At 45.7% G+C, this 26776-nt stretch overlaps 2 protein-coding genes across 3 annotated transcripts in view; one reads left to right on the forward strand and one right to left on the reverse strand.

Annotated features, from left to right (window-relative positions):
• The window catches only part of LOC137429370 (fibroblast growth factor receptor 3), a 65140-nt gene extending 47483 nt beyond the window's left edge, over positions 1-17657 (reverse strand). Inside the window, exons 1-3 of one of the 2 annotated variants that reach the window (XM_078779817.1) lie at positions 17503-17657; positions 13774-13880; positions 9348-9567 (exon numbers count right to left, since the gene is read on the reverse strand). In XM_078779817.1, the coding sequence (XP_078635943.1) occupies positions 9348-9567; positions 13774-13880; positions 17503-17584 (409 nt within the window). In that variant the 5' untranslated portion in view covers positions 17585-17657. The remainder of the gene's footprint in view (positions 1-9347; positions 9568-13773; positions 13881-17502) is intronic. The other variant, XM_068119322.2, reaches the window with a different exon arrangement.
• LOC144892601 (uncharacterized) overlaps positions 1-26776 on the forward strand; it is a 1198808-nt gene that overhangs the window by 87092 nt on the left and 1084940 nt on the right. The gene's annotated exons all lie outside the window — the stretch shown is intronic.

A 26776-nucleotide genomic window follows, 5' to 3' on the forward strand; every position in this document is an offset into this window, starting at 1 on the left:
GGTTTCGACAGCGTGAAGCCGAGCTAGGTGTGAGGCAGGAGCACCGGCCCATAGGGGAGAACAGTATTCCATTGAGCTGCGGATGAAAGCCTTGTATGTGGTGAGTAGCTCAGGTGTGCCGAGGAAGGACTTCGCACGACGGAGGATGCCCAGTCGGCGACTGGCTTTGGAGGCCAGCTTGGAAATGTGGTTTTCCCAAGAAAGATCATGGCAGATAGTGAGACCCAAAAGCTTGAGCGACAAAACTTCTTGGAGAGGATTGTTGAGAAAGTAGATGGGAGGGTTGTCCAGTCGATCTTTTCGGAGAGACATAGTAAGAGTGTGAGATTTGTCAGGATTGAAAGACATGTTCCACTTGTTTGACCAGTCTGTGATTTTGTCCAAGTCTTCAGAGAGTGAGGAGGCTGCAGACTGCCGATCTGAGGGCAGAGGAATGGAGCGGCATCTCACTCTTCTCTCCGTTCTCTCCGTTCATATCCGTTCTCTCCGTTATATCTCTCCGTTCTCAGGACAGAACTCTCTTATCTGTCTCCCTCTTCCAAATCCTGGTGGCATCTGGTCAACTTGTTTCGCCCAGAAACAACTTGCTTTCGTCTTCTGGAAAGCAAATCCAACGGAAGGAAATGTCATTTCCTTTCACAAAGCCCGAAACAAGTGTGTGTCCACCCTCAGGAGAGCCAGGAAACAATATCTCTCCGTTCTCAGGACAGAACTCTCTTATCTGTCTCCCTCTTCCAAATCCTGGTGGCATCTGGTCAAATCTGTTTCTGGTGTTTGTTCCCCCTCCATCCCCTCCCTCACCTCAAACGGCCACACGGCTAACTCCGCACGTGAAAAAGCTGAATGCCTCAACTCTGTGTTTGCCTCTAAATCTTGTGTCCCAAACCCATCCCTCTCTGCCAACATCACCCAGTCGTACCCAGCTGCTCCTGGACTCTGTGTCCTTTCCTCCTGACAAGGTGGAAAAGTTTCTGTCAACCCTCGACTCTGATTCTGCAACTGGACCTGACGGCATCAGCCCACGGGTCCTAAAATCTTGTTCTTCCGCTCTTTCACTCCCTCTCTCTGTTCTCTTCACACTCTCTTTTGCTCAAGGTCATCTGCCATCTGCTTGGAAATCTGCCAACATCACCGCTTTGCACAAAAAAGGTGCAAAAACAGATCCCAGCAACTACAGACCAATCAGCCTTCTCTCAATTATCAGTAAAGTCATGGAATCCATCATTGCTTCAGATATGAAATCTTTCCTCTTCTCCAATGGCTTGATCTCTGATCATCAATTTGGTTTCAGACCTGGTCACTCTTCTCTGGACATGCTGCTACTGCTTTCTCAGCAATGGATGGAGGTCCTCAATGCCAAACAGGAAATTAGAGCTGTCTCCCTTGACATATCACGTGCCTTCGATACGGTCTGGCACCCTGCTCTGCTCACCAAACTCTCCTCTGTTGGTATCCATGGAAAATCTCCACGCATGGCTGGCGGACTTTCTCTCTAGTCGTAGGCAACGTGTGGCCCTGAATGGGTTTCTCTCATCTCCTCTTCCTGTTCAGGCTGGAGTTCCCCAAGGCAGTGTTCTGGGCCCTGTGCTTTTGCTGGTCTTCATCAATGATCTCTCCGACTCTCTTGAAAATCCTCTCTATCTCTTTGCTGATCACTCTACTCTCTGTCGCTCCATTCTTCATCCCTCAGATCGGCAGTCTGCAGCCTCCTCACTCTCTGCAGACCTGGACAAAATAACAGACTGGGCAAACAAGTGGAACATGTCTTTCAATCCTGACAAATCTCACACTCTTACGATGTCTCTCCGAAAAGACCGACTGGACAACCCTCCCATCTACTTTCTGAATAATCCTCTCCAATAAGTTCTGTCACTCAAACTTTTGGGTCTCACTATCTGCCATGATCTTTCCTGGGAAAACCACATTTCAAATCTGGCCTCCAAAGCCAGTCGCTTCCTCCGTCGTGCACAAGGCATCCTCCGACTGGACTGGGCATCTGGGACTGGACTGGACTGGACAAGGACTGGGCATCCTCCGTCGTGCGAAGTCCTTCCTCGGCACACCTGAGCTCCTCACCACCTACAAGGCTTTCATCCACAGCTCAATGGAATACTGCTCTCCCCTCTGGGCTGGTGCTCCTGCCTCACACCTAGCTCGTCTTCACGCTGTTGAAAGCAAAGCATTCAGAATAATTGGAATCTCCCACGATGAAGCTAACTCCAAGGGCCCCTCACTCACTCACCGCAGGCAGGTTGGTGGTCTTTCCGTCTTCTACCGACTCCTCTCTGGCCTTGCCCCCCCAGCTCTCTCTGGGCTGTGTCCCGCAAATATTCCTACAGGTCGCACAAGATCTGCCTGTAACCCTCTTATGGTTAAACTGCCAAAATCAAGACCCTCTGCTCACCTTCACTCCTTCATTCCTCTTTTCTCCCACCTCTGGAACAAACTCCCTCACTCTCTTCAATCCCACTCCACCCTCCAGGTCTTTAAAACAGCTGTTCACCACCATCTCTTATCTTCCCCCATCCAAAACCTTGATCTTTTCTATCCCCGATAATTTCACCCCAATTCCACTTTTTGAAATACCAACTTCTGTCCTGGAAGTCCTTGGTGTCCTTGTGTTTTATACTTCTCCCACCCCCCCCCCCCCTTCCCACGCCTCCTCCCCCCAAGCCCTCTCCCTCCCACACATCTCCCTGCTCTTAAATGTTGTGTGCTCTCAAGTGTTTGCGTGCTTCCCATTCTCTTGTCTTCCGCTCCCTCTTTTTATATATTTTGTTTGTCTAGTTGATTTGTTTGTGAAGTAAATGTCAGCTCTTTCACGAGCCTCGATTCAGTATCCAAAAAAAAAAAAAAAAAAAAAAAAAAAAAAAACTTTAAAAAAAAACTAGAGCAATGCGACTGCGTCACCGGCATGCCTCCACATCATCCCTGCCCATGACAATGGGTAGATGCCCTCATTGACTGTCCTAAAAATAAACAAGTTTGATTAAAATCCCTTCAGCTGTTTTTAAGTATCACATTTGTACCAGACAGGACAGGTTTCACATCGATCGGTGAGGCGGTTTCGGAAAAGGTTTTTTTTTTTTTTTTTTAAATATCGGCTTTAAAGCTAATATGGTTGCCAAACCATGTGACATATCACAGCAAAAATGTACACTCTGCATATGCATGGATAGGGTATCACATTTGTGAAGTTTCGTCTTGATCGGACAAGGTTCGTTTTTCTATCCAAGATGGCTGCCACACCATGTGACTAATGACGTTTTTGTGATCAACTGTTAATCGCCATGCCTAGTCGATGACACATGTAAGGTTTTGAGTAAATCGCTTTGGTGGTTTGGGAGAAGATTTTTTTTCGGTTTTAGGTTAAATCCAATATGACTGCCAAACCATGTTACCAACGATGTTATAAATTTACTATTTCAAAAAATATGGGTCATATATCATGTGCCTGCAATTTCATATTTTTAGGATAAGGCATTCAATTAAAAAATGTATGGCTGGTATAAGACTTCACCTATGATACCGTTATCATGCTTTTGTTCCCAAGTGGACAGGTATCCACTCTGTAGCTGGAGGGACAGGGGATGAATGTGGAATTGGGTCTGGGTGTCAGCATACAATGGCCTACTATTTTGAAAAGCAGTGTGGGATGGTTAACATCCACCAGAAAATGCGAGCAGATAAAACGGCTGGTATATATATATATATATATACAGTGCATTCAGAAAGTATTCAGACCCCTTCACTTTTTCACATTTTGTTATGTTGCTGAAACGTTATATTTTGCTGAAATCGTTAGAATTAATTTTTTCCCTCATCCATCTACACTCAATACCCCATAATGACAAAGTGAAAACAGGATTTTAGAAAGTTTCGCAAATTTATTAAAAAGAAAAAAACTAAAATATCACATTGACATAAGTATTCATACCCTTTGTTATGACACTAGAAATTTAGCTCAGGTGCCTCCCATTTCTCTTGATAATCTTTGAGATGTTTCTACACCTTGATTGGAGTCCACCTGTGGTAAATTCAATTGATTGGACATGATTTGGAGAGGCACACACCTGTCCATATAAGGTATCACAGCTGACATGAAAGCCCACAGAATCTTGTTTCTCACAGTCTGAGAGTCCTTCAGGTGCTTTTTTGCAAACTCCAAGAGGGCTTTCATGTGTCTTTCACTAAGGAGAGGCTTCCGTCTGGCCACTCTGCCATAAAGTCCAGATCGGTGGGGTGTTGCAGTGATGGTTGTCCTTCTGGAAGTTTCTCCCATCTCCACACAGGATCTCTGGAGCTCAGCCAGTGACCATCGGGTTCTTGGTCACCTCCCTTACCAAGGCCCTTCTCCCCTGATTGCTCAGTTTGGCTGGGCAGCCAGCTCTAGGAAGAGTCCTGGTTGTTCCAAACTTCTTCCATTTAAGAATTATGGAGGCCGCTGTGCTCTTGGGAAACTTCAATGCTGCAGAATTTTTTTTTGTAGGCTTCCCCAGATCTGTGCCTCGACACAATCCTGTCTCTGAGCTCTGCAGGCAGTTCCTTCGACCTCATGGCTTGGTTTTTGCTCTGATATGCATTGTCAGCTGTGATACCTTATATAGACAGGTGTGTGCCTTTCCAAATCATGTCCAATCAATTGAATTTACCACAGGTGGACTCCAATCAAGGTGTAGAAACATCTCGAAGATGATCAAGAGAAATGGGAGGCACCTGAGCTAAATTTCAAGTGTCATAGCAAAGGGTCTGAATACTTATGCAAATGTGATATTTCAGTTTTTTCTTTTTAATAAATTTGCAAAACTTTCTAAAATTCTGTTTTGTCTTTGTCATTATGGGGTATTGAGTGTAGATTGATGAGGGAAAAAATGAATTGAAACGATTTCAGCATAAGGCTGCAACATAACAAAATGTGAAAAAAGTGAAGGGGTCTGAATACTTTCTGAATGCACTGTACGTAGGATGTCGGAAAACATTTCAATGACGTAAAACCTGTTGGATCAAGAGATAGCTTCTCAATCAAAAAGGCGTCACTTTTGTTGTATCGGAGTGACGTCATAACTTGTCATCTCCAAGACATTGATAAAGACGCTGCAACTGGTGAGTGTAAGGAATCACCCCACGCCAATGACGGGTGGTTCCAGATGATTCACCTCGGGTGGTTCCCTGAACTATGCATCTTGAAAGTAATTTTCAGATATAAGTCCAATTTGATTATTAGTTTGGCTATAATAATCACGAATTGATTTCAGTTCAAGAGTATGAATGACGAAAAATACAAGATTTTCTAATCAACAACAAAAGCACATCCCTGTTATGTATACTAATATTATTATTGAAATGTGCTTTTCATACTTTTATTGTTACTTCTACTTTTCATCAAAAATTTTCAAGATCTACAAACATGCAAAACCCCAAAATGCACAGTGGTAGTAGGTCCATAGATAAGGTTGTTAGGGGGTGGGGCTCTTCCTTCCGACTCGAAATTTCTTTACCTTTCTTTTCCTCTTCCTCGTACTCTGTAGAGCTGCTGCGAACACAATAAATTAGTTTGGGGTACTTGGTTTGCTCAAGTACCACGATGGCGTTGTTTACATGGAGGCCGCCATGTTGTTAAACGGTGCCGAGCACTATGTTCCATTGGAGTGCTCGCTTGAGCACTTGCTAACAGAACACTGTTCCATCAGCAAGCGGCTTGCACCCCTTCAATAACTTTATTTTTGCCCCATCTCTCAAAATTGAAGAATCACATTAAAAAAACAATCAAGTTCTCGTATCTGGATCTTCACCAAAATCGAATCGGTTCTTCTTTGCCACACACCCAACTGGTTCACCAATTTTTGACCGAATCCGTCCACAACCTTTTGAGATATCCTCCTGACAGCCAAACAGACATGGGTGAAAACAACCTCCTTGCACCTTTGCTGGAGGAGGTAACAAAGCACCCACTGTGATGTGTTACATCAGCAAGCGGCTTGCTTACAGTTTTCAAAGCGGGTTGGTCTGGAACGGCTGGATTAGCAAGCCATAGCAAGCTCCTTGCAAAAGACAAAACTTTCAGGGTAGGAGCAACACCCATGGAGAATGTTTATGGTATTTGTGACGTCATAGGTCACGTGGTATGGCAGTTATCTTGGATTACATACAAATAATTAAGATTATTTCTCGGAAACTGCTGAATGGAAAAAGTTTGAAAACTTGGCACATTGTCAAGTACTCCCAATGGGGAACAAAAGCATGATAATGATGACATTGGTGAAGTGGTATGCCAGCCATAAATGTTTTAATCAAATGCCTTATCCTAAAAATCTGAAATTCCATTCACATGATCTATGACCAATTTGTATTGAAATATTAAATGAATGACATCATAGGTCACATGATTTGGCAGCCATATTGGACTTAACCTGAAACCTTAAAACAAGACCAGAAGTCTAACAGCGGCGTAGCTGGGCTAGTAAAATATTATAAAACACAAACACATATGATGAACTTTTTAAACAGTCGCTAATGCTGTTTATAACATTAAATACAGAAATTTGGAGGAATCCCGACATCCGTGAGGTAGATTTTACTTACAGAACTGAGCGAAGCTCTACTTTAATCTATATACCCCACAAGGTTAGGGTTAACAACATGACCTTTCCTGCCGCAAAAGTGACGTTTTTCATAGCGACCTTTTGAAACCCACCAAATAAGGTTTTGTTTTGAAAACTACCAATGAAACCCAATTTTCCTGCTGTTTAACACGAAACTGAAAGGGAGGAAGCCCGGGTTGTGCAACATTTGCCAAGCAGCTAGCTAGCGCTTGCCAAGCCAGCCGTTCCTTAACAGCTATGAATGGAGTGCTTGCTCGAATGCTTAAACCACTTGGCAATCTCTCCACAACAAACTTGGTAAATGAACACACACCCAATGTTCTTGAGACCCGACCATAGATGGTCTGTAATCTATATACCCCAAAGAGGAATCGCCCTTCCTGCCGCTCCCGTAGTGAGCAGGTGAGCGAGTAAATTAAAATGTCGGTCGGTGGAGTCAGCCGTCGTAATGACATCATAGACGTAATGACGTAGTGTGACGGCCGGACACAAAACTGCCGCTACTTTAATACATAGAAGATGATATATTTTAACCTCCAGTAACTTTGCAGTCACTACGAAGGGATTAGTGTTACGATTTGATTTACTATAATATTAACGTTACGTTATCATTATTCTGAAAATGATATTACTTTAAAAAAACGAGGCTAATTCCTTACTTCCACGTTATTTGTACCGTACATTGCTTATCATTGAATCATGAACCATACACCACTTCAATCTAGAAACTTTGCAATAACGACAAAGGGATTGCAGTGTTACGATTATATTTACTATATTATTAGTATTAATGCTATTATCATTATTATGAAAATAACTACTGTATTAAGAAACCTAAGCTAATTTGTCCGAAGCAGCCTAAAGGTGGAGGCATGAAGCCTAAGGTCTATACGTACTGTGTCATTGGAAGATCCGTAACGCTGATGCTTTCGATATTTGATGATCATTTCAACAATCGGTTTGTTTGTGTTTCACACTGAATGAAAAACGTAAGGTAGAGCATGGCGATTGTGATATATGACAGGTTTGATATGTTTGGCCTGAACGACATTGGAATCAAAATGCCGGCGTGTGAAGTCAGCCGCCGTATCGCCATAATGACATTAGACGTGATCACATCACCCTGTCATGTGACCAGATCCTCAGCTCTGATTTGTATACGTTTCAGGGGACATACTGACTGTGATAAAATGAAGAAGAAGAGGATTTGGAGGTGTGATGCTCCTAAAATGGTAGTATATATATTTGGGCACACTGTGTGTAAAAGTAGGAGGGTTCTACTACCTAATTGTGCTACGATGACATCTGCGCTAGTTTTGCCTGGGTAAGACGAGACTGTCGTTTGATTGCAAATGTATTAGCAATCTTTACCTCATATAAATGCTTCATAGGTCTAATGGGACGATTGCTCGTGTGTGTAGGACTTGTGAAGATCAATTTCAATAAAGCCTCATATCTGCGAACGAGGTCTTGAATCAATATCATAACACATACATACATTCTGAACCAAAGCGTTCAGAATCATTGGAATCTCCCGCGATGAAGCTAACTCCAAGGGCCTTTCACTCACTCACCGCAGGCAGGTTGGTGGTCTTTCCGTCTTCTACCGACTCCTCTCTGGCCTTGCCTCCCCAGCTCTCTCTGGGCTCTGTCCCCCAAATATTCCTACAGGTCGCACAAGATCTGCCTGCAACCCTCTTATGGTTAAACTGCCAAAATCAAGACTTTCTGCTCACCTTCACTCCTCTTTTCTCCCGCCTCTGGAACAAACTCCCTCACTCTCTTCAATCCCACTCCACCCTCCAGGTCTTTAAAACAGCTGTTCACCACCATCTCTTATCCTCCCCCATCCAAAACCTTGATCTTTTCTACCCCCGCTAATTTCGGTCCCCTTGTGTTTTATACCTCTCCTCCCCCCCCCCCCCCTCTCCTTCCCACGCCTCCTGCCCCCAAGCCCTCTCCCTCCCACACTTCTCCCTGCTCTCAAATGTTGTGGTTGTGTGCTTCCCCTTCTCTCCCCATCTTGTCTTCCGCTCCCTCTTTTTGTATATTTTGTTTGTCTGGTTGATTTGTTTGTGAAATAAATGTTAGCTCTTTCACGAGCCTCGATTCATTATACAAAAAAAAATATATATATATATATACATACGGATGGACAAAAACAGTTCTAGACTGCTTTGCCATATGGGCTACGCCGTAAAAACAACCTCTCCCAAACCACCTAAGCGATCGACTGGAAACTTTACGGGTCCTCGACTTGGCATGGCGATTAAAAGATGATCATGAAAACATCACAGGTCACAAGATTTTGCAGCCATCTAGGATAGAAAAACGAACCTTATCCGATCAACACGAAACTTCACAAACATGATCCCCTTTCCATACATATGCAGAGTGTACATATTTGATGTCACATGTCACGTGGTTTGACAGCCATATTATCTTGAAAGCCGATATTAAAAATAAAAATAAAAACCTTTCTCCGAAACCGCTTCACTGATTGATGCGATATCTGTCATGTCTGGTAAAAATGTGATACTTGAGAACAGCTGAAGTGATTTAACATAAAAATTGATTATTTTTAGGACAGTCAATGAGGGCATCTACCAGTTGTCATGGGTAGGGACTACGCGGAGGCTTATTGGCCATGCAGTCGCATTGCTCTACTTTAACATTGAAGTTGGTTCCAACAGTTATTGCATTTTAAATAATCATCAGTGACATCTCATCTTCCACTCAACTTACTTTTCACCAAGAGGGCGATATATTTAATTTTCTTGACGTCCATTTTTCCTCCACTTCTGGCCAGCACCTTACAGGTGTAATTCCCTGTATGCTTTGCATTCGCTTTTGACATACGTATGCTCGCATCACCACGGTCCATGCTGTTGTTCAGCGTCACATGTAAACCGGTGGAGTTTTCCTTGGTAAACACTACTTCGTTGTCAGTTTTGTACCACAAGATCTGCAAACAATGGAAGCAAAGTGAAGATATTACATTCTCTGTCTTAATAAAAGTACAATTCAGAATATGATTTTTCTCATCAATTGCAATATTTGTCATGTAGATTTTTCCACTTTTTTCGTATTCCTCAGGTTTCTCATTAAATGCTGATTATTATAAAAGTAATTCCCATTATTATTATTATTATTATTATTGTTATTGTTATCATTAGTACTATTTTTTGTATACTTAGTCTAGGCTCGTATGAGAGCAAACACACATAATATATAACAAGCATTCTGAGTATTGCGCTGCAATACATGTCCCCTACCGGCAGTCTGTCGTCCAGAAAACTGTTGGGGAAATTACCAAAGTTCAAAGTGCCATAACTTTGTCAAAAATGATCGAAACGTCGTGAAGTTCGAACTTGATCTGTATTATCATGAGGAAACCATGTACCAAGTTTGAAATCATTAGCATTAAGAGTTTTGAAAAAAAAAGTCCGGAAAACTGTTCTTTGCGTGACGGACGGACAGACTGACAGACAGACGGAGGGACGGAGTGCAAACCTATAGTCCCCTCTGGTGTACACCGGTAGGGGACCAATAAAAGTAGCGGGAGATAAGAGGGGGAGAGGGAGGGAAGCACAACAACAGTAGATAACAGGGACATCGGAAGATCTGTGAAAGGGAGAGGGCTGGGGCCGGGTACATGGGATAAACAAGATGGACACTACAGGGGATTTCAGGAAAGAAAACAGGGAATGTGAAAGAGGTAGATTAATGGTGGTAGAAAAGATGAAGGTTTTGGATGAGGGAAGATATGAGATGGTGGTGAACAGCTGTTTTGAAGAGCTGAAGGGAATGAATGAATATGAATGAATGAATGATCGTTTTTTAAGGCAATTTTTCCCCACTAGAGCGGGGGCTAGCCTTGCAGGCCCCATGACCTCATGGTTCCCTGTTTGAGGCAATGTTTTTATGGCCGGATGCCCTTCCTGACGCCAACCCTCAGTCGCCTCTTACGATGCGCAGGGATATGGTGTACCTATTCTAAATCAGGGTACACACCAGGATCATTCACCCCAGCAAGCTGGTACTCAATTTGACGACCTCGGAAGGATGACAGGCTGAGTCAACCCCCCTGGCGTTAATCCAGCGATCGACCGGGATTCGAACCCAGGATCCTAGGGTCCCAAGACGGCACCCTAACCGCTAAGCCAACACCAGGTGTTGAAGAGCTGAAGGGAGGAGTGGGATATTGATGACCTCAGAGAAACGGTGGAAGATGACCTAGGGGAAATGATAGGGTAAAAAGAGCAGAAAGAGGATGTGCAAGTTTCTAAGACACGTGAGCAGAGCAGGTTTCTAGGACACGTGAGCTGATGCAGTCCTAGGAATTAACAAGGTATTCCTAGGACACGTGAGGTTTCTCAGACAGGTGAGCTGGACCAGTTGCAGAATCAGAGTCTAGGGTTGCCAGAAACTTGGTCATCCTCTCTGGTGCAAAGTACACAAAGTCCATGAGTAGATGGATGTGACAGGGTAGTGTGGTTACAGAGAGCGAGGGGTTGGGGGACACACGATTTAGAGGCAAACACAGAGTTGAGGCATTCAGCTTTTTCATGTAGGGAGTCAGTTGTGTGGCCGTTTAAGGTAAGGGAAGGGATGGAGGGGGAACAAACACCAGAAACAGATTTGTCCAGACGCCACCAGGATTTGGAAGAGGGAGACAGATTTGAGAGTTCGGTCTTGAGAGTGGAGAGATATTGTTTCCTGGCTCTCCTGAGGGTGGACACACACTTGTTTCGAGCTTTGTGAAAGGAAATGAGATTTCCTTCTGTTGGATTTGCTTTCCAGGAGGCAAGTTGTTTCTGGGCAACTGCCTCACCACAAGATTCCGTGTACCATGGACGGGAGGAAGGGTATGACAACTGAAGACGAGATTGGATAAATCTGTGCATGAGAGAGAGAAATTTACTTTGGAAGAATTCCCAGGATGAGTTGATGTCAGAGGCGGTAGAGATGGGAGATAAGGGAGGTGGAAGATGACCCAAAGTCCAGGAAAAGGATACAAAGTCCAGGAAAAGGACACAAAGTCCAGGAGCAGATGGATGTGACAGGGTAGTGTGGTTACAGAGAGCGAGGGGTTGGGGACACAATATTTAGAAGCAAACACAGAATTGATGCATTTTGGCCTTCTCACAAGTAGAGTTGGCTGTGGTACCATTTGGAGAGGGAATAGAGGGAGATGGAGCATACTCCAGAGACAGACATAAGGTGCTTCTAAGTTTTAGAGGGGTAGACAAGTTTGGAAGTTCAACTTGAGGTTGGGCAGATGTTGTTTTATGGCTCTCCTGAGAGTGGACACACTTTTTACGGGCTTTGTGGAATGACCTGAGATTGCCTTCGGTTGGGATTACTGTCCAGTTAGAGATGGCAAGCTGTTTCAGTTCACCTACCTCACCACAGGATTCAGTGTACCATGGGTGGGGAGAAGGGTAGGATAATTGAAGGCAAGATTGGATGGATCTGTGCACTGGAGGATTTGGCAGGGGGGGGGGGGTGGCAGGGTGGGAAATGTCCCCACCTTTATTTTTTCAGGAGTTTACAATCAAGATGAAAAACATCCTGTATTTAAACGTGAGTAACAATAATGAACGTAAACTGTATTTGTGATTTCACGTACACTGTAACTACACAAACAAACGGTAATTTTGGAAGTCAGACCTAGCTACCCATTATTAATTTTTGAGTGGGTGAGGTATAAAAGAATGAACTAATAAGCAAATGCTCACTTTCAATTTTAGTAACAGTTCCACCATACCTACATACTGTTACGTTTGTGGGGGGTAGAGATACTGTAGACCAGGTAGATGCATAGGTAGTGTGCTCCGACCGTCGTGAAGAAGAATAACCACCTCGATGCATAAGTAGGGAATTTGTGTAGCCCACATGTCGGGTAAACTTGTATCTTCGTCCCCATCAGAGGGATGGGGCTTGTTAATTAGCGAGGGATTATGGGTAAATTAATCCCCTGTGTGTGTGTAAGTGCCTCTAATTTATTCCTTTGTTCCTTTTGACACAGCATCCGCACATAGAGCCAGAATCGTGCATTTAATGGCACTAATAAATAAAAACTACTGGAAGCCAGGCATGAAGCATTGTCGTGGATAACACCGACTTGGTGAGCGCACAGGACAGGCAGCTCCATGGAGACATGCCCAAAGAGCGGTGATTGGGCAGGGATTTTGATTAGCACAAGCACTGGTAAGGTGGCACACACTGATAGGGTCGGACACGGAGACGTGTTGAGATGACGTCAGAGCCTGGACGATAAAAGAACGCTCTGGCCGACATTTTCTCCTCTTGCGCATTCTCGTTCTGGACACAATAGCGCTCGGACCGACATCTCGTGTGGGAGATTCACAGCGAGCATTGCTTCTCGTGTGGCCTTCTTTCTCGTGCCAGGATCCCATTGCAAACGGCCGCTTGTTCTTGGCGCTTCTCGTTTGGGTATCGATAGCGAACGGAACATTTCGTCTCTCCCAGCATCGGCGTGCTCTTGAATCGGGATTTCATGGTGAACGGTCGTGTGCTGACATCTTGCTGATGGTCGTGAGTAGGAAGAGCCACGGATTGAGAACCACAGGTTTCCAAGCAGGAACGGCGAGTGGACAGGCGTGAGGCCCGTAGTGAAACAAGGGCGCACTGAGGCCTTCTTCCCGCCAAGGCCGGAGCCACATCCGGATTGTGCGCACGCGGGCCTGAGACAATTCCTGACAAGATTTGGGAGCCGCTCGCAGATAAGTGCCAACCACACCTTTTATTTTTATATCATTATATTTCCCTTTGTCTGTGTATTCGAGTCTGTGCGGGGGTGCTCCAATTTAGGAATTCATTGTTATTTGACCGTGTTTTCTTTGTTACCGGAATTTTCTTTAATAAACCTGTTTATTTTTGTACATTTTAATTCCGTGTTGTTTGAATTAAATTTTTTCAGGGTCGAGGACTGCCGGTGGGATCTGTGAAGGTAAGCTCTCCGGCTTCTCCACCACTTGCCCCCACGCGTATTCTCTGCTATATCTTGAATGAATGCCTCGGAGTTAAAGCTCGTTCGAAATCCGTTTCCTTGGAAGATTTTAATCACCAGGAACGCGACAGTATATATAATAGAGCTTTATCAGGAACAAACGAGACATGATGCATTGCCATTTAAGAAGCTGACCAGATTGGAGATCCCATCCTTTGACCACTCAATGTCCAATTTTTCTGAGGCTGTCTCAGTGAACTTGCATGGAAGTATGACATCTTCTCCTGCAATCGCTTCGACATCTATGGGTGGGAAAATAATAAAAAGAACAGCTATCAGGCTCAAAACTCTAACCTTAAATGAAAACTTTTTCATGAATAATTGTGTCATTGAGGAACAAATAGTTAATACTGCATTATTTCAAAAACAATATCAGTATATTTTTGAGGATTTTTTTGAAGTCATGACGACGAAAAGATCAATTTAAACATCACACTCTACAGTAAAATCTCATTACAAAGAACACACAGTGCCCATAGAAAGTCTACACCCCTTTCAAAATTTTCACCTTTTGCTGCCTTATAGCCTGGAATTAAGTTGCATTAAATCGGACTTTTCCACCTTTATTTACACATCGGAAACCACAACTTCTAAGTAAAAACAAATTCTACAAATTTCAGAAAATTAATTAAAAATACAAAACTAGAATTTATTCGTTGGATAAGTGTCCGCCCCCTGAGTTAATACTTGGTGGAAGTACCTTTGACAGCAATTACAGATGTGAGTCTGTTGGGATAGGTCCCTACCAACTTTGCACACCTTGATTAGGCAATATTTGCCCATTCTTCTGTACAAAACTGTTCAATCTCAGTCAAGTTGTGGGGGGGGGGGGGGGGGGGCGGGGCGAGGGGGGGTGCATTGCTGGGACAGCAATCTTCAAGTCATGCCACAGATTTTCGATTGGATTTAGGTCGGGGCCCTTACAGGGCCGCTAAAGAACATTTATGTTTTTGTCCTTTAGCCATTCCAGTGTAGCTTTGGCTGTGTGCTTTGGGTTGTTGTTATGCTGTAAGGTGAACTTCCGTCCCAATTTAAGCTTTCTTGCAGAGAGGGCCCGAAAAGGCCTCCGAGGGCCTCAGCCCACGGGTTCTAAAATCCTGCTCTGCCGCACTATCTCACCCTCTCTCTGTTCTCTTCACCCTCTCTTTTGCTAAAGGTCATCTGCCATCAGTTTGGAAATCAGCCAACATTACCGCTTTACACAAAAAAGGTGCAAAAACAGATCCTTGCAACTACAGACCAATCAGCCTTCTCCCAATTATCAGCAAAGTCATGGAATCCATCATTGCTTCAGATAGGAAATCTTTCCTCTTCTCCAATGGCTTGATCTCTGATCATCAATTTGGTTTCAGACCAGGTCACTCTACTCTGGACATGCTGCTTCTGCTGTCTCAACAATGGATGGAGGTCCTCAATGCCAAACAGGAAATTAGAGCCCTCTCCCTTGACATATCACGTGCCTTCGATATGGTCTGGCACCCCGCTCTGCTCAGCAAACTCTCCTCCTATGGTATCCATGGAAATCTCCACGCATGGCTTGCGGACTTCCTCTTGAATCGTAGTCAACGTGTGGCCCTGAATGGGTTTCTCTCATCTCCCCTTCCTGTTCAGGCTGAAGTTCCCCAAGGCAGTGTTCTCGGCCCTGTGCTTTTTCTGGTCTTCATCAATTATCTCTCTGGCTCTCGTGAAAATCTTCTCTATTTCTTTGCTGATGACTCCACACTCTGCCGCTCCATTCCTCATATCTCAGATCGGCAGTCTGCAGCCTCCTCACTCTCTGCAGACCTGGACAAAATCAGACTGGTCAAACAAGTGGAACCTGTCTTTCAATCCTGACAAATCTCACACTCTTACTATGTCTCTCCGAAAAGACCGACTGGACAACCCTCCCATCTACTTTCTGAACAATCCTCTCCAAGAAGTTCTGTCACTCAATCTTTTGGGTCTCACTATCTGCCATGATCTTTCCTGGGAAAACCACATTTCCATGCTGGCCTCCAAAGCCAGTCGCCGACTGGGCATCCTCCGTCGTACGAGGTCCTTCCTTGGAACACCTGAGCTCCTCACCACATACAAGGCTTTCATCCACAGCTCAATGGAATACTGTTCCCTCCTCTGGGCCGGTGCTCCTGCCTCACACCTAGCTCGGCTTCACGCTGTTGAAACCAAAGCTTTCAGAATCATTGGAATCTCCCGCAATGAAGCTAACTCCAAGGGCCTTTCTCTCACTCACCGCAGGCAGGTTGGTGGTCTTTCTGTATTCCACCGACTCCTATTCGGCCTAGCTCCCCCAGCTCTATCTGTGCTCTGTCCCCCAAATATTCCTACTGGTAGCACAAGATCTGCCAGTAATCCTCTTCTGGTGAAATTGCCAAAATCAAGACTCTCTGCTCACCTTCACTCCTTGATTCCTCTTTTCTCCCACCTCTGGAACAAACTCCCTCACTCTCTTCAATCCCACTCCTCCCTCTAGGTCTTTAAAACAGCTGTTCACCACCATCTCTTCTCTTCCCCCATCCAAAACCTTGATCTCTTCTACCCCCGTTAATTAACCCCAAATCCACTTCTTTTTTTTTATATTGAAATACAGACTTTTTTCTTTCCTGGAAGTTCCAGCAGTGTCCATGTGTTTTATACTTTCCCGCCCTCCGCCTTCCCCTGCCTCCTCCACCCAAGCCCCCTCCCTCCCACAGATCTTCTGTTGCCCCTATTCTCTGCTGTTGTACTTGTGTGCTTCCCTCTCTCTCCCAATCTTGTCTCCTGCTCCCTTTTTGTATGTTTTGTGTGTTCGTTTGTTGTTGTTTTTTTGTGATTGATGTTAGCTCTTACACGAGCCTCGATCTCGTAAACAAAAAACAAAACAAAAAAAAGGGCAGCAGGTTCTCCTCTAGGATTTTTCTGTATTTTGCTCCATCCGTTTACCTTCTATCTTGACATGTGCCCTCGTCCCTGTTGAGACACATCCCCATAACATGATGCTGCCACCACCATGCTTCACAGTAGGGCTGGTGTTCTTCGGGTGATGCGCTTTGTTGGGTTTGTGCCAAACGTAACATTTTTCATTTAGGCCAAAAAGTTCCATCATGATTTTGTCAGAACACAAAACTTTTTACCACATGGCTTTAGAATCTCCAGTGGGTTTTTTTCCATACGTCAAACAGGACTCAAGCTGGGCTTTTTGAGTAATAGCTTCCTTCTTGCCACCCTACCATACAGGCCAGAGTTGTGGAGCGCTTGGGATATTGTTGACACATGCACACAGTGACCAGTCATTGCCATAAAGGCCTGTAGCTCTTTCAAAGTTGCCAATGGCCTCACTGATCAGTCTTCTCCTGGGTGGTCCTCCAGTTTGGAGGGAAGGCCTAATCTAGACAGGGTCTTGGTGGTACCATACGCCTTCCACTTCTTCATGATCGTCTTGACTGTGCTCCAAGGGATATTCAAGGCCTTTGAAATATTTTTTATACCCCTCCAGGTACACACACACACACACACACACACACACACACACACACACACACACACACACACACACACACACACACACACACACACACACACACACACACACCTCTTTGCTAACCCTCCCCTTTCTCTCTTTTTCCCCCAATTTAATGGTAAAGAATAAAAAATTAAAATATTGTCTCCAGATTTGGATCGTCACCAACATCCAATCTATTCGTCCTTGTCACACACCCAACCTGTCCACCAGAAATCGTCCGAATCCGTACCCAACCTTTTGATATATCCTGTTCATAAACAGAAAAAAAACCAATGGTGAAAACAACCGGTTTAACAATCGTTGAAAAACACAATATAGATGATCACATCGTTTGAACCGTTTTTAAACAGCCATTATCTCACCTTCAACAACGATTGACTGAATTCTTGAAGGAGCAAAAAATAAAAGAATGAAGAAATGCTCGAGTTTGATTCTTCGAGCCATATCGTCTGCAACTTCCTTGAGATTGCAAAGTGAACAAAACCAAAACCCGACCGTTTCCAAAGTTCCTCCCACGAACAACGTGGAAGCACCTCGTGATGGAAACAAAACCTCAAATTTGGCCACAATATAGGAAGGGTAGGTGGGGCACAAAAGGAGCTGTTGCGTGTTTAATGACGTTACAGCAATACAGCATACGTCATTCACCATGACAAGATGGCATTTGTTTCATGATGAGATGTACAGCAATATAGAGTAGTATAAATGTAGAAATGATATTTACTTCATCCACACCTTTTCTTTTACGGATAAATAATTTGCCGTAAATTGGGATCATATTAATGAAGCATAGACATCATTTATCTTGCATAATGTTGATCATGACTGGTTATTCAATCCCTGTTCCCTCCATTCAATCCCTGTTCCCCACATTCAATCCCTGTTCCCCACATTCAATCCCTGTTCCCTCCATTCAATCCCTGTTCCCCACATTCAATCCCTGTTCCCCACATTCAATCCCTGTTCCCCCCATTCAATCCCCGTTCCCTCCATTCAATCCCCGTTCCCTCCATTCAATCCCCGTTCCCTCCATTCAATCCCCGTTCCCTCCATTCAATCCCCGTTCCCTCCATTCAATCCCCGTTCCCTCCATTCAATCCCCGTTCCCCACATTCAATCCCTGTTCCCGACATTCAATCCCTGTTCCCGACATTCAATCCCTGTTCCCGACATTCAATCCCTGTTCCCCACATTCAATCCCTGTTCCCTACATTCAATCCCTGTTCCCTCCATTCAATCCCTGTTCCCTCCATTCAATCCCTGTTCCCTCCATTCAATCCCTGTTCCCCACATTCAATCCCTGTTCCCCACATTCAATCCCTGTTCCCTCCATTCAATCCCTGTTCCCTCCATTCAATCCCTGTTCCCCACATTCAATCCCTGTTCCCCACATTCAATCCCTGTTCCCCACATTCAATCCCTGTTCCCCACATTCAATCCCTGTTCCCCACATTCAATCCCTGTTCCCCACATTCAATCCCTGTTCCCCACATTCAATCCCTGTTCCCCCCATTCAATCCCTGTTCCCCACATTCAATCCCTGTTCCCCACATTCAATCCCTGTTCCCCACATTCAATCCCCGTTCCCCACATTCAATCCCTGTTCCCCACATTCAATCCCTGTTCCCCACATTCAGTCCCTGTTCCCCACATTCAATCCATGTTCCCTACATTCAATCCCTGTTCCCTACATTCAATCCCTGTTCCCCACATTCAATCCCTGTTCCCCACATTCAATCCCTGTTCCCCACATTCAATCCCTGTTCCCCACATTCAATCCCTGTTCCCTACATTCAATCCCTGTTCCCCCCATTCAATCCCTGTTCCCTCCATTCAATCCCTGTTCCCTCCATTCAATCCCTGTTCCCTCCATTCAATCCCTGTTCCCTACTTTCAATCCCTGTTCCCTACATTCAATCCCTGTTCCCCACATTCAATCCCTGTTCCCCACATTCAATCCCTGTTCCCCACATTCAATCCCTGTTCCCCACATTCAATCCCTGTTCCCCACATTCAATCCCTGTTCCCTCCATTCAATCCCTGTTCCCTCCATTCAATCCCTGTTCCCTCCATTCAATCCCTGTTCCCTCCATTCAATCCCTGTTCCCTCCATTCAATCCCTGTTCCCTCCATTCAATCCCTGTTCCCTACATTCAATCCCTGTTCCCCACATTCAATCCCTGTTCCCCACATTCAATCCCTGTTCCCCACATTCAATCCCTGTTCCCCACATTCAATCCCTGTTCCCCACATTCAATCCCTGTTCCCTACATTCAATCCCTGTTCCCTCCATTCAATCCCTGTTCCCCACATTCAATCCCTGTTCCCCACATTCAATCCCTGTTCCCCACATTCAATCCCTGTTCCCCACATTCAATCCCTGTTCCCTATTCAATCCCTGTTCCATACATTCAATCCCTGTTCCATACATTCAATCCCTGTTCCCTCTATTCAATCCATGTTCCCTCTATTCAATCCATGTTCCCTCTATTCAATCCATGTTCCCTCTATTCAATCCCTGTTCCCTCTATTCAATCCCTGTTCCCTCTATTCAATCCCTGTTCCCTCTATTCAATCCCTGTTCCCTCTATTCAATCCCTGTTCCCTCTATTCAATCCCTGTTCCCTCTATTCAATCCCTGTTCCCTCTATTCAATCCCTGTTCCCTCTATTCAATCCCTGTTCCCTCTATTCAATCCCTGTTCCCTCCATTCAATCCCTGTTCCCTCCATTCAATCCCTGTTCCCTCTATTCAATCCCTGTTCCCTCCATTCAATCCCTGTTCCTTCCATTCAATCCCTGTTCCCTCCATTCAATCCCTGTTCCATCTATTCAATCCCTGTTCCCTCTATTCAATCCCTGTTCCCTCTATTCAATCCCAGTTCCCTCTATTCAATCCCCGTTCCCTCTATTCAATCCCCGTTCCCTCTATTCAATCCCCGTTCCCTCTATTCAATCCCCGTTCCCTCCATTCAATCCCCGTCCCCTCCATTCAATCCCCGTCCCCTCCATTCAATCCCTCTTCCCTCCATTCAATCCCTCTTCCCTCCATTCAATACCTGTTCCCTCCATTCAATCCCTATTTCCTCCTTGATCTTTAGTCCATAAATACCAATGCCACCAAAATGTCGACAGAAGTTATGTTTTCACCCATGTCTGTCTGTGAGCATGATATTTCAAAAAGTTGTGGACGGATTATGACAAAACTTGGTGGATGAATTGGGTAGGTCACACAAACAAGCCGATTAGATTTTGATTCAGGTCGGGATCCAGATCCAGCCTATCAGTGGATTACAAAACGTAAACCGAGTGCCATTCGAGAGGATTGGGTTTGTGCCAAGGACGAAATGACTAGGTTTTGGTGAAGATCCAGATCAGATACTTCAAATTTTAAAGTAATTTTTCACCATTGAGAGATTGGGCCATAAACAATATATAACAGGGTAGCTCAAAAACAAGTGGATGGATTCTGACAAAACTTGGTGGAGAGGTTGTGTGTGTGACGTGGACGAATCCATTCAACTTTGGTGAGCATCCAAATCCGGATCCAGATACGCAAATTTTCAAGCGATTCTTTGATCACTATTGAGCGATAGGGCCAAAATGATATACAGCTCGATATCTCAAAAACTTGTGAAGGAAATAAGACAAAACTTGGTGGATGAATTGGACAGGTGACAAGAACAAGCTGATTAGATTTTGGTTCAGGTCGGTATCCATATCTGGCCTATCAGTGGATACAAAATGTAACTTGTTCAGCCTGGCGTAGATATGCTCTCTACTGAATGTCGTTCTTGTTCTTGTAATGTCTTTGTTATAAAGATGCGGACACGGAGAGAGGATCAAGCACCATCTTTATTCCAGAGAAAGGCAACACAGCACACAGGCCTCACTTGGCCCCGCCCACAGTGACCTCACTCGGCCATACACGGCACTACACTCCTCCCCCTTAAGTCACATAGTCTTTCAAATATGCTGGTCGCACAAATCATCTAGGTGAAACATGTGGGCATTGAGCCGTGGACATGACCGGCGACGGTGAGAGGTATTGCAAACAGATGACAGCAAACGTGGTCACGGGCACCTCAATGGATGAGGACACATCGCATGACGGAACGGAATTGGTCGAGTGTGAGCGACCGGACCGGACCCGCGAGCAACCAATGGATTCAAACGACGTTTCCAGATAAGCCCGGCCGATGTACGAACAAGGTAGTTAGTTGGACCGAAAACTCTGACCACAACAGCCGGCACCCATTTCTGTCGGTGTACAGAGTCCCGCGCCAAAAGTCGGCTGGTCCACCGTGAATGAACAAACATTGGTCGCCGAAGCTTATCACGCGAAGGCCAGTCCAGTAAATGCAAAATTTTCAATCCCCGTTCAACACTCGTGCTACAAGCCCATCACCATAGTGTCATGTATGAAGCTGCAAATATTCACCGTTGTATCCCGACACCGGGACCGCATGGTATCCCTACGCCCCAGCTCGGATGGCGCTGCAGTTGTAAGGTATCTCGACAAACTACGATCGATTGTAGCACACGTTTATCCACTCTGCCGATACAGGCTCTTGTGCTGGCATGTCCAACAGGATCTTGTGCTGACGTGCGATGCCTGTCGGTATGGAGTGGGGAGTGTATTATCACACGTGATGCCTGATGGTACGGAAAGACCTGTTGCATTTGCATCCAGATCGTTGTCCCCGGCAGAGAAGAACTATTCCCAACTTGACAAGGAAGGATTGGGAATCGTTTTCGGGGTCAGCAAATTTCGCCAGTACCTTCTTGGACATCATTTCACGATTCGCACTGATCACAAGCCGCTGATCAGTCTGTTTGGTCCAACTAAGGCGACGTCTGACACACTACCGCCCAGGATCATCCGCTGCTCCCTGTTTCTCGCTGCTTATGACTACACCATATGTTATAAGCCCGGTTCGTCTATCACAAATGCAGATGCCATGAGTCGGTTACCCCTTCCAGAATCCGTTGATGATTCGCCTACACCAGGATCCATTATCGCACTGATGGATCATTTGGAAGATTGTGCTGTCGATTCCGGCCAGATCCGCACTCATACTCGACGAGACCCCGTTCTGTCCAGAACTGTCCAGGCTGTACAGCTTGGATGGCATTTGCTACCTGAGGGTGACCCAGATTTTGCGGCTTTCAAAGCACGTAAAAACGAACTCAGCGTGGAAAATGGTTGCCTACTCTGGGGATGTCGTGTCGTAATCCCAGAAAATCTGCGTTCCAGGGTCATGGATGAAATCCATGACTGTCACCCCGGGATTGTGAAGATGAAGTCACTCACTAGAAACTATGTGTGGTGGCCGAATCTTGATGCTGATATCTAACATCATGTTCGACATTGTTACGCCTGCCAGAGCACCCGGAATACACCTGCGAAAACGCCACTGCATCCCTGGGAATGGCCCAGCGAACCGTGGCATCGCCTACATCTCGATTATGCCGGGCCTATTAACGGCAGCATGATTCTAATAATTACGGACGCGCACACAAAATGGATTGATGCCTATGTGACGCATGGTACTACGTCAGCCATTGTCATCGAAAGACTCAGACGCTGTTTCGCCACTCATGGTCTGCCCAGGATGATCATGAGTGATACCGGTTCGTGTTTTTCCAGTTCCGAGTTTGCCGAGTTCACACGTCGGAACGGCATCAAACACAAGTTTGTCAGCCCACATCACCAGGCTTCAAATGGCTTGGCCGAACGATCCATGGGAATCATCAAATCCGGATTGCAGAAATTTCAGGAGGGAACCCTGGAAACAAAGCTTTCTCGTCTCCTGTTCAAATACCGCATCACGCCACAATCAACAACCGGTGCAGCTCCGTCTGAGTTATTGATGAAACGACACTCGAGATCTACACTTGACTATCTCAAACCAGACATATCATCAAACGTTTATCAGAGCCAGCTTAATCAAAAGTTGGTGAACGATACGACGTCCAACAGTCGATGTATCAACATTGGAGATCCAGTGTTTGCCCAAAATTTTGGTGCAGGTGCGACGTGGCTACCGGGGGACATCATCGAGAAGCCAGGTCCACTGTCCTGCGTGATTCGCCTGCAGGACGCAGGACGCAGGGGCGGATGCAGGAATTTCAAGACGGGGTGCATGAAACTATAGCGCTTGGGGGAGGGAGGTTAAGGGGGGTCTGAGTGTCCTCCCCCAGGAATTTTTAAAAATTGATCGTCAGAAACGGCATTTCGTACGTTCTTGGAAGTTTCTGCAGTTCCTTGTGTTCTTCCCTGGTCCAACAGTTCAGCAGATTCACACCGCCTGCACCCTCATCCTGGATCGAAGGGGGGGGGGGGCGAACCCCCTGCACCCCCCCCGGATCCGCCCCTGGCCGACATCAGGACCACATAACCTACCGTCACTGTGAGTCGATACAGCCTGCAGCATAGTCACAGTTAGGACAACAGTTTGACCCGCCACTGCCGGAGATCGTCATGGCCGCTCCAGCCAGCTCGGATGCCCCGAAAACCTCTGCGAACGCTACACCCTTCGTGGAGACCAAATGAATCACCTCGGACTCTGCATCCATTGGCACACCGCCACCCAAAGGGATCACCTCGGACTCTGTATCCACTGGTACACCGCGACGCTCAATGCGTGAGAGAAAAGCACCCGACCGGTTGAATCTTTGAAGATGTTTTTTTTCACGTCGACACATGTTCTATTTTCACGTTGACACACGTTCTATTTTCACGTATTTTCATTATTCTCATAACCGTTTGCACACATATTTTCACATGTTTTGGAAATGTTGCTTTTCAAATGTCAATTCTGGAAATCTAGCACGTATTGCTCTTGGTAAATTTGGACTTAAAGGGGAGGATGTCATGTATGAAGTTGCAAATATTCACCGTTGTATCCCTACACCGGGACCACATGGTATCCCTACGCCCCAGCTCGGATGGCGCTGCAGTCAATTGGGCCTGTATCGGTAGAGCTTTTAGCTCTTTCGCGAGCCTCGATTCAGTATACAAAAAAAAAAGAAAAAAACAAACAAAAAAAAAAGTGGATAAACGTGTGATACAATCGATCGTAGTTTCGTAAAAGTCTTGCCTCCCGTGAGACGAGCATAGAGGTCTTCGCTCCTCGGGATTGGATATTTAATATTTATCCAATGAAGAACACTTGTTCACAGTCACTTTATAATCTCCACATATGTGGATGGACTGGTCCGATTTTATGACCAGAACGATGGGCGCCGCCCATTCGGCATACTGGATTTGCTCGATGATCCCCAGATTTTCAAGATGATCCAGTTCCTTGTCAATACGCTCCCGCAGGGCGAAAGGGACTGGGCAAGCTCTGCAAAATATAGGATTGGCATTCCGGTCAACACTGAGTTTAGCCGTATGTCCTTTCAAGGTTCCAAGCTCATCCTTGAAGACATCCAGGTACGTATCCAGCACATTTTTGAGTGTGTATGCTGCGGTAGGAGAAACGTTGGCTACCCGGAGTTGATGAATGCTTTTCCCACTTCAGTCGAATTATGCTCAACCAGTTCCTGCAGAGTAAGGAAGGGCCCTTTCCAGGAATGACGATCAGGGGTAGGTGAAACTCACTGTTATCGTAGCCCACCGTGACGTCACATGTACCGCAGGGAACAATCTTCTCACCTGTATAGGTGGAGAGTCCATAGGTAGTCGGTTTCAGATGGGGTCGGTCAGCATCACTCCACAGGTGTGTGAAAACAGCATGGCTGATGAGTAAGACGGCCGCACCAGTGTCGACCTCCATTTGCAATGGTCGATTGTTGACGACAACAGTGGCAGGGAGAGGGTCCCGCTTATGTTTGGTCCAACTTATGTTTTCCCATCCTCGTCGCCATGTAAGGTATCTCGACAAACTACGATCGATTGTAGCACACGTTTATCCACTCTGCCGATACAGGCCCGATTAACTGCAGCGCCATCCGAGCTGGGGCGTAGGGATACCATGCGGTCCTGGTGTAGGGATACAACGGTGAATATTTGCAGCTTCATACATGACACATTGCGCCCGATCTCCCGCTCACCCCGCCCCTACCCGGAAGCCCAACCATGCGCCCGATCAGGGACGTCTGCCCGATTACCGCAAAGCACAACATGTTACATTCCTTCCTTCTTAAGCTTACACAAACATATCGAACACACTTGCAATTGCACGCATAACAGGAAATGCCCCTGTGAGCACGCCAACGATTTGCGAAGAAACATAGAGACGATAAATCCCACCCCCAACATCTCAAATCTTCAAACACTGATATAATGATCAGCTATACATGTCAACCATCCACTAAACACCCAGTGATTTTCCCTTTCCCTTTTTGCAACTATAAAACACAAACAATACCAATGACCCCCTTGTCGAACCATTGCAGTTTGCCTTTGATGCCAAAAATACCCAAAAATCATACACAACAATAAAACCAAATCTTCGAGGAAAGTTCTTTACAGATCACAAATCCAATTGGTTAGGGGTCTTCTGGAATGAGAAGAGCAACGGAGCACTCCCTCTTCTGTTGATGCCACAGGAGGTGATAGTTCACTTTTCTCCGCAGCAGGAATTCTCTGGAAAGCATCCTTGAGGGCCTTCTGGAGCGTGGCCCTCCAGAATCATATCTGTCGCTCTATCCAGGGTGGTCATCCCGACAGACGGTTCCAGTGGACCCGGTATGTCACTGGTTAAATCAGAGGGTGCCAGTCTCACATGATCCACATGTCTCCTGACATTCCGGCCATCCAAGAGTTTCACGATGAGAGACGAACCAAATTTCTCCAGCACGGTCCCCCCAACCAGCGATTACCCCGACTGAAATTGAGCGCATGCAGACGATCTCCCTCATTAAAAATCCTCTCCTTAGCATGTCTGTCATGCCAGGACTTCTGCTTCGCTTGGACCTTGCAGACCTTTGCATACTCTTCCAGCTGCAACAAGTCCAGGTGGGTCCTCAACTTCCTTCCCATCAAAAGCTCAGAGGGTGACCTCCCAGTGGCGGAGTGGGGTGTTACGCGGTATTTGAAAACGAAACGGGCCACTCTCGACTCGATGCTACCCTGATTGAGCTTTGACATACCCCCCTTGAATGTTTGCACAGAACATTCAACCAACCCATTGGACCAAGGATGGTATGGTGCTGAGGTAAGATAGATGATTCCATTGGCATCCACAAACCTTCAAAATTCACTATTAGTGAATACCACCGTTTAGAGGCCATTTTTCCCCGCAAAGCGGGGGTTGGCCTTTTCGGGGACCGTGGTAGTTGTTGTTTTTTGGTCCCCTTTTTGAAGCAATGTTTTACGGCCGGATGCCCTTCCTGACGCCAACCCTTTTTGCCGCCTTCAACGACAAACAGGGAATTACCAGTGAACTGGTACTCAATTAGCCGCTAGCCCAACACCAACACCAACACCCAACACCAACAACACCAACACCCAACTATTAGTGAATGATGGACCATTATCTGACACAAGAGTCGAGGGTAATCCATGGGTAGCAAATGAGGTCCGTAGTTTGCTGATGGTTGCCTCGAATGAGATTGTTGGCATGGGGTGCACGTTCATCAACTTGGAATAGGCATCTGTAATGACCAGGAACATTTTGCTCAAAAA

Source organism: Myxine glutinosa, chromosome 6, assembly GCF_964187855.1.
Source record: "Myxine glutinosa chromosome 6, kmMyxGlut1.1, whole genome shotgun sequence".
In the NCBI taxonomy this organism is placed as follows: Eukaryota; Metazoa; Chordata; class Myxini; order Myxiniformes; family Myxinidae; genus Myxine; species Myxine glutinosa.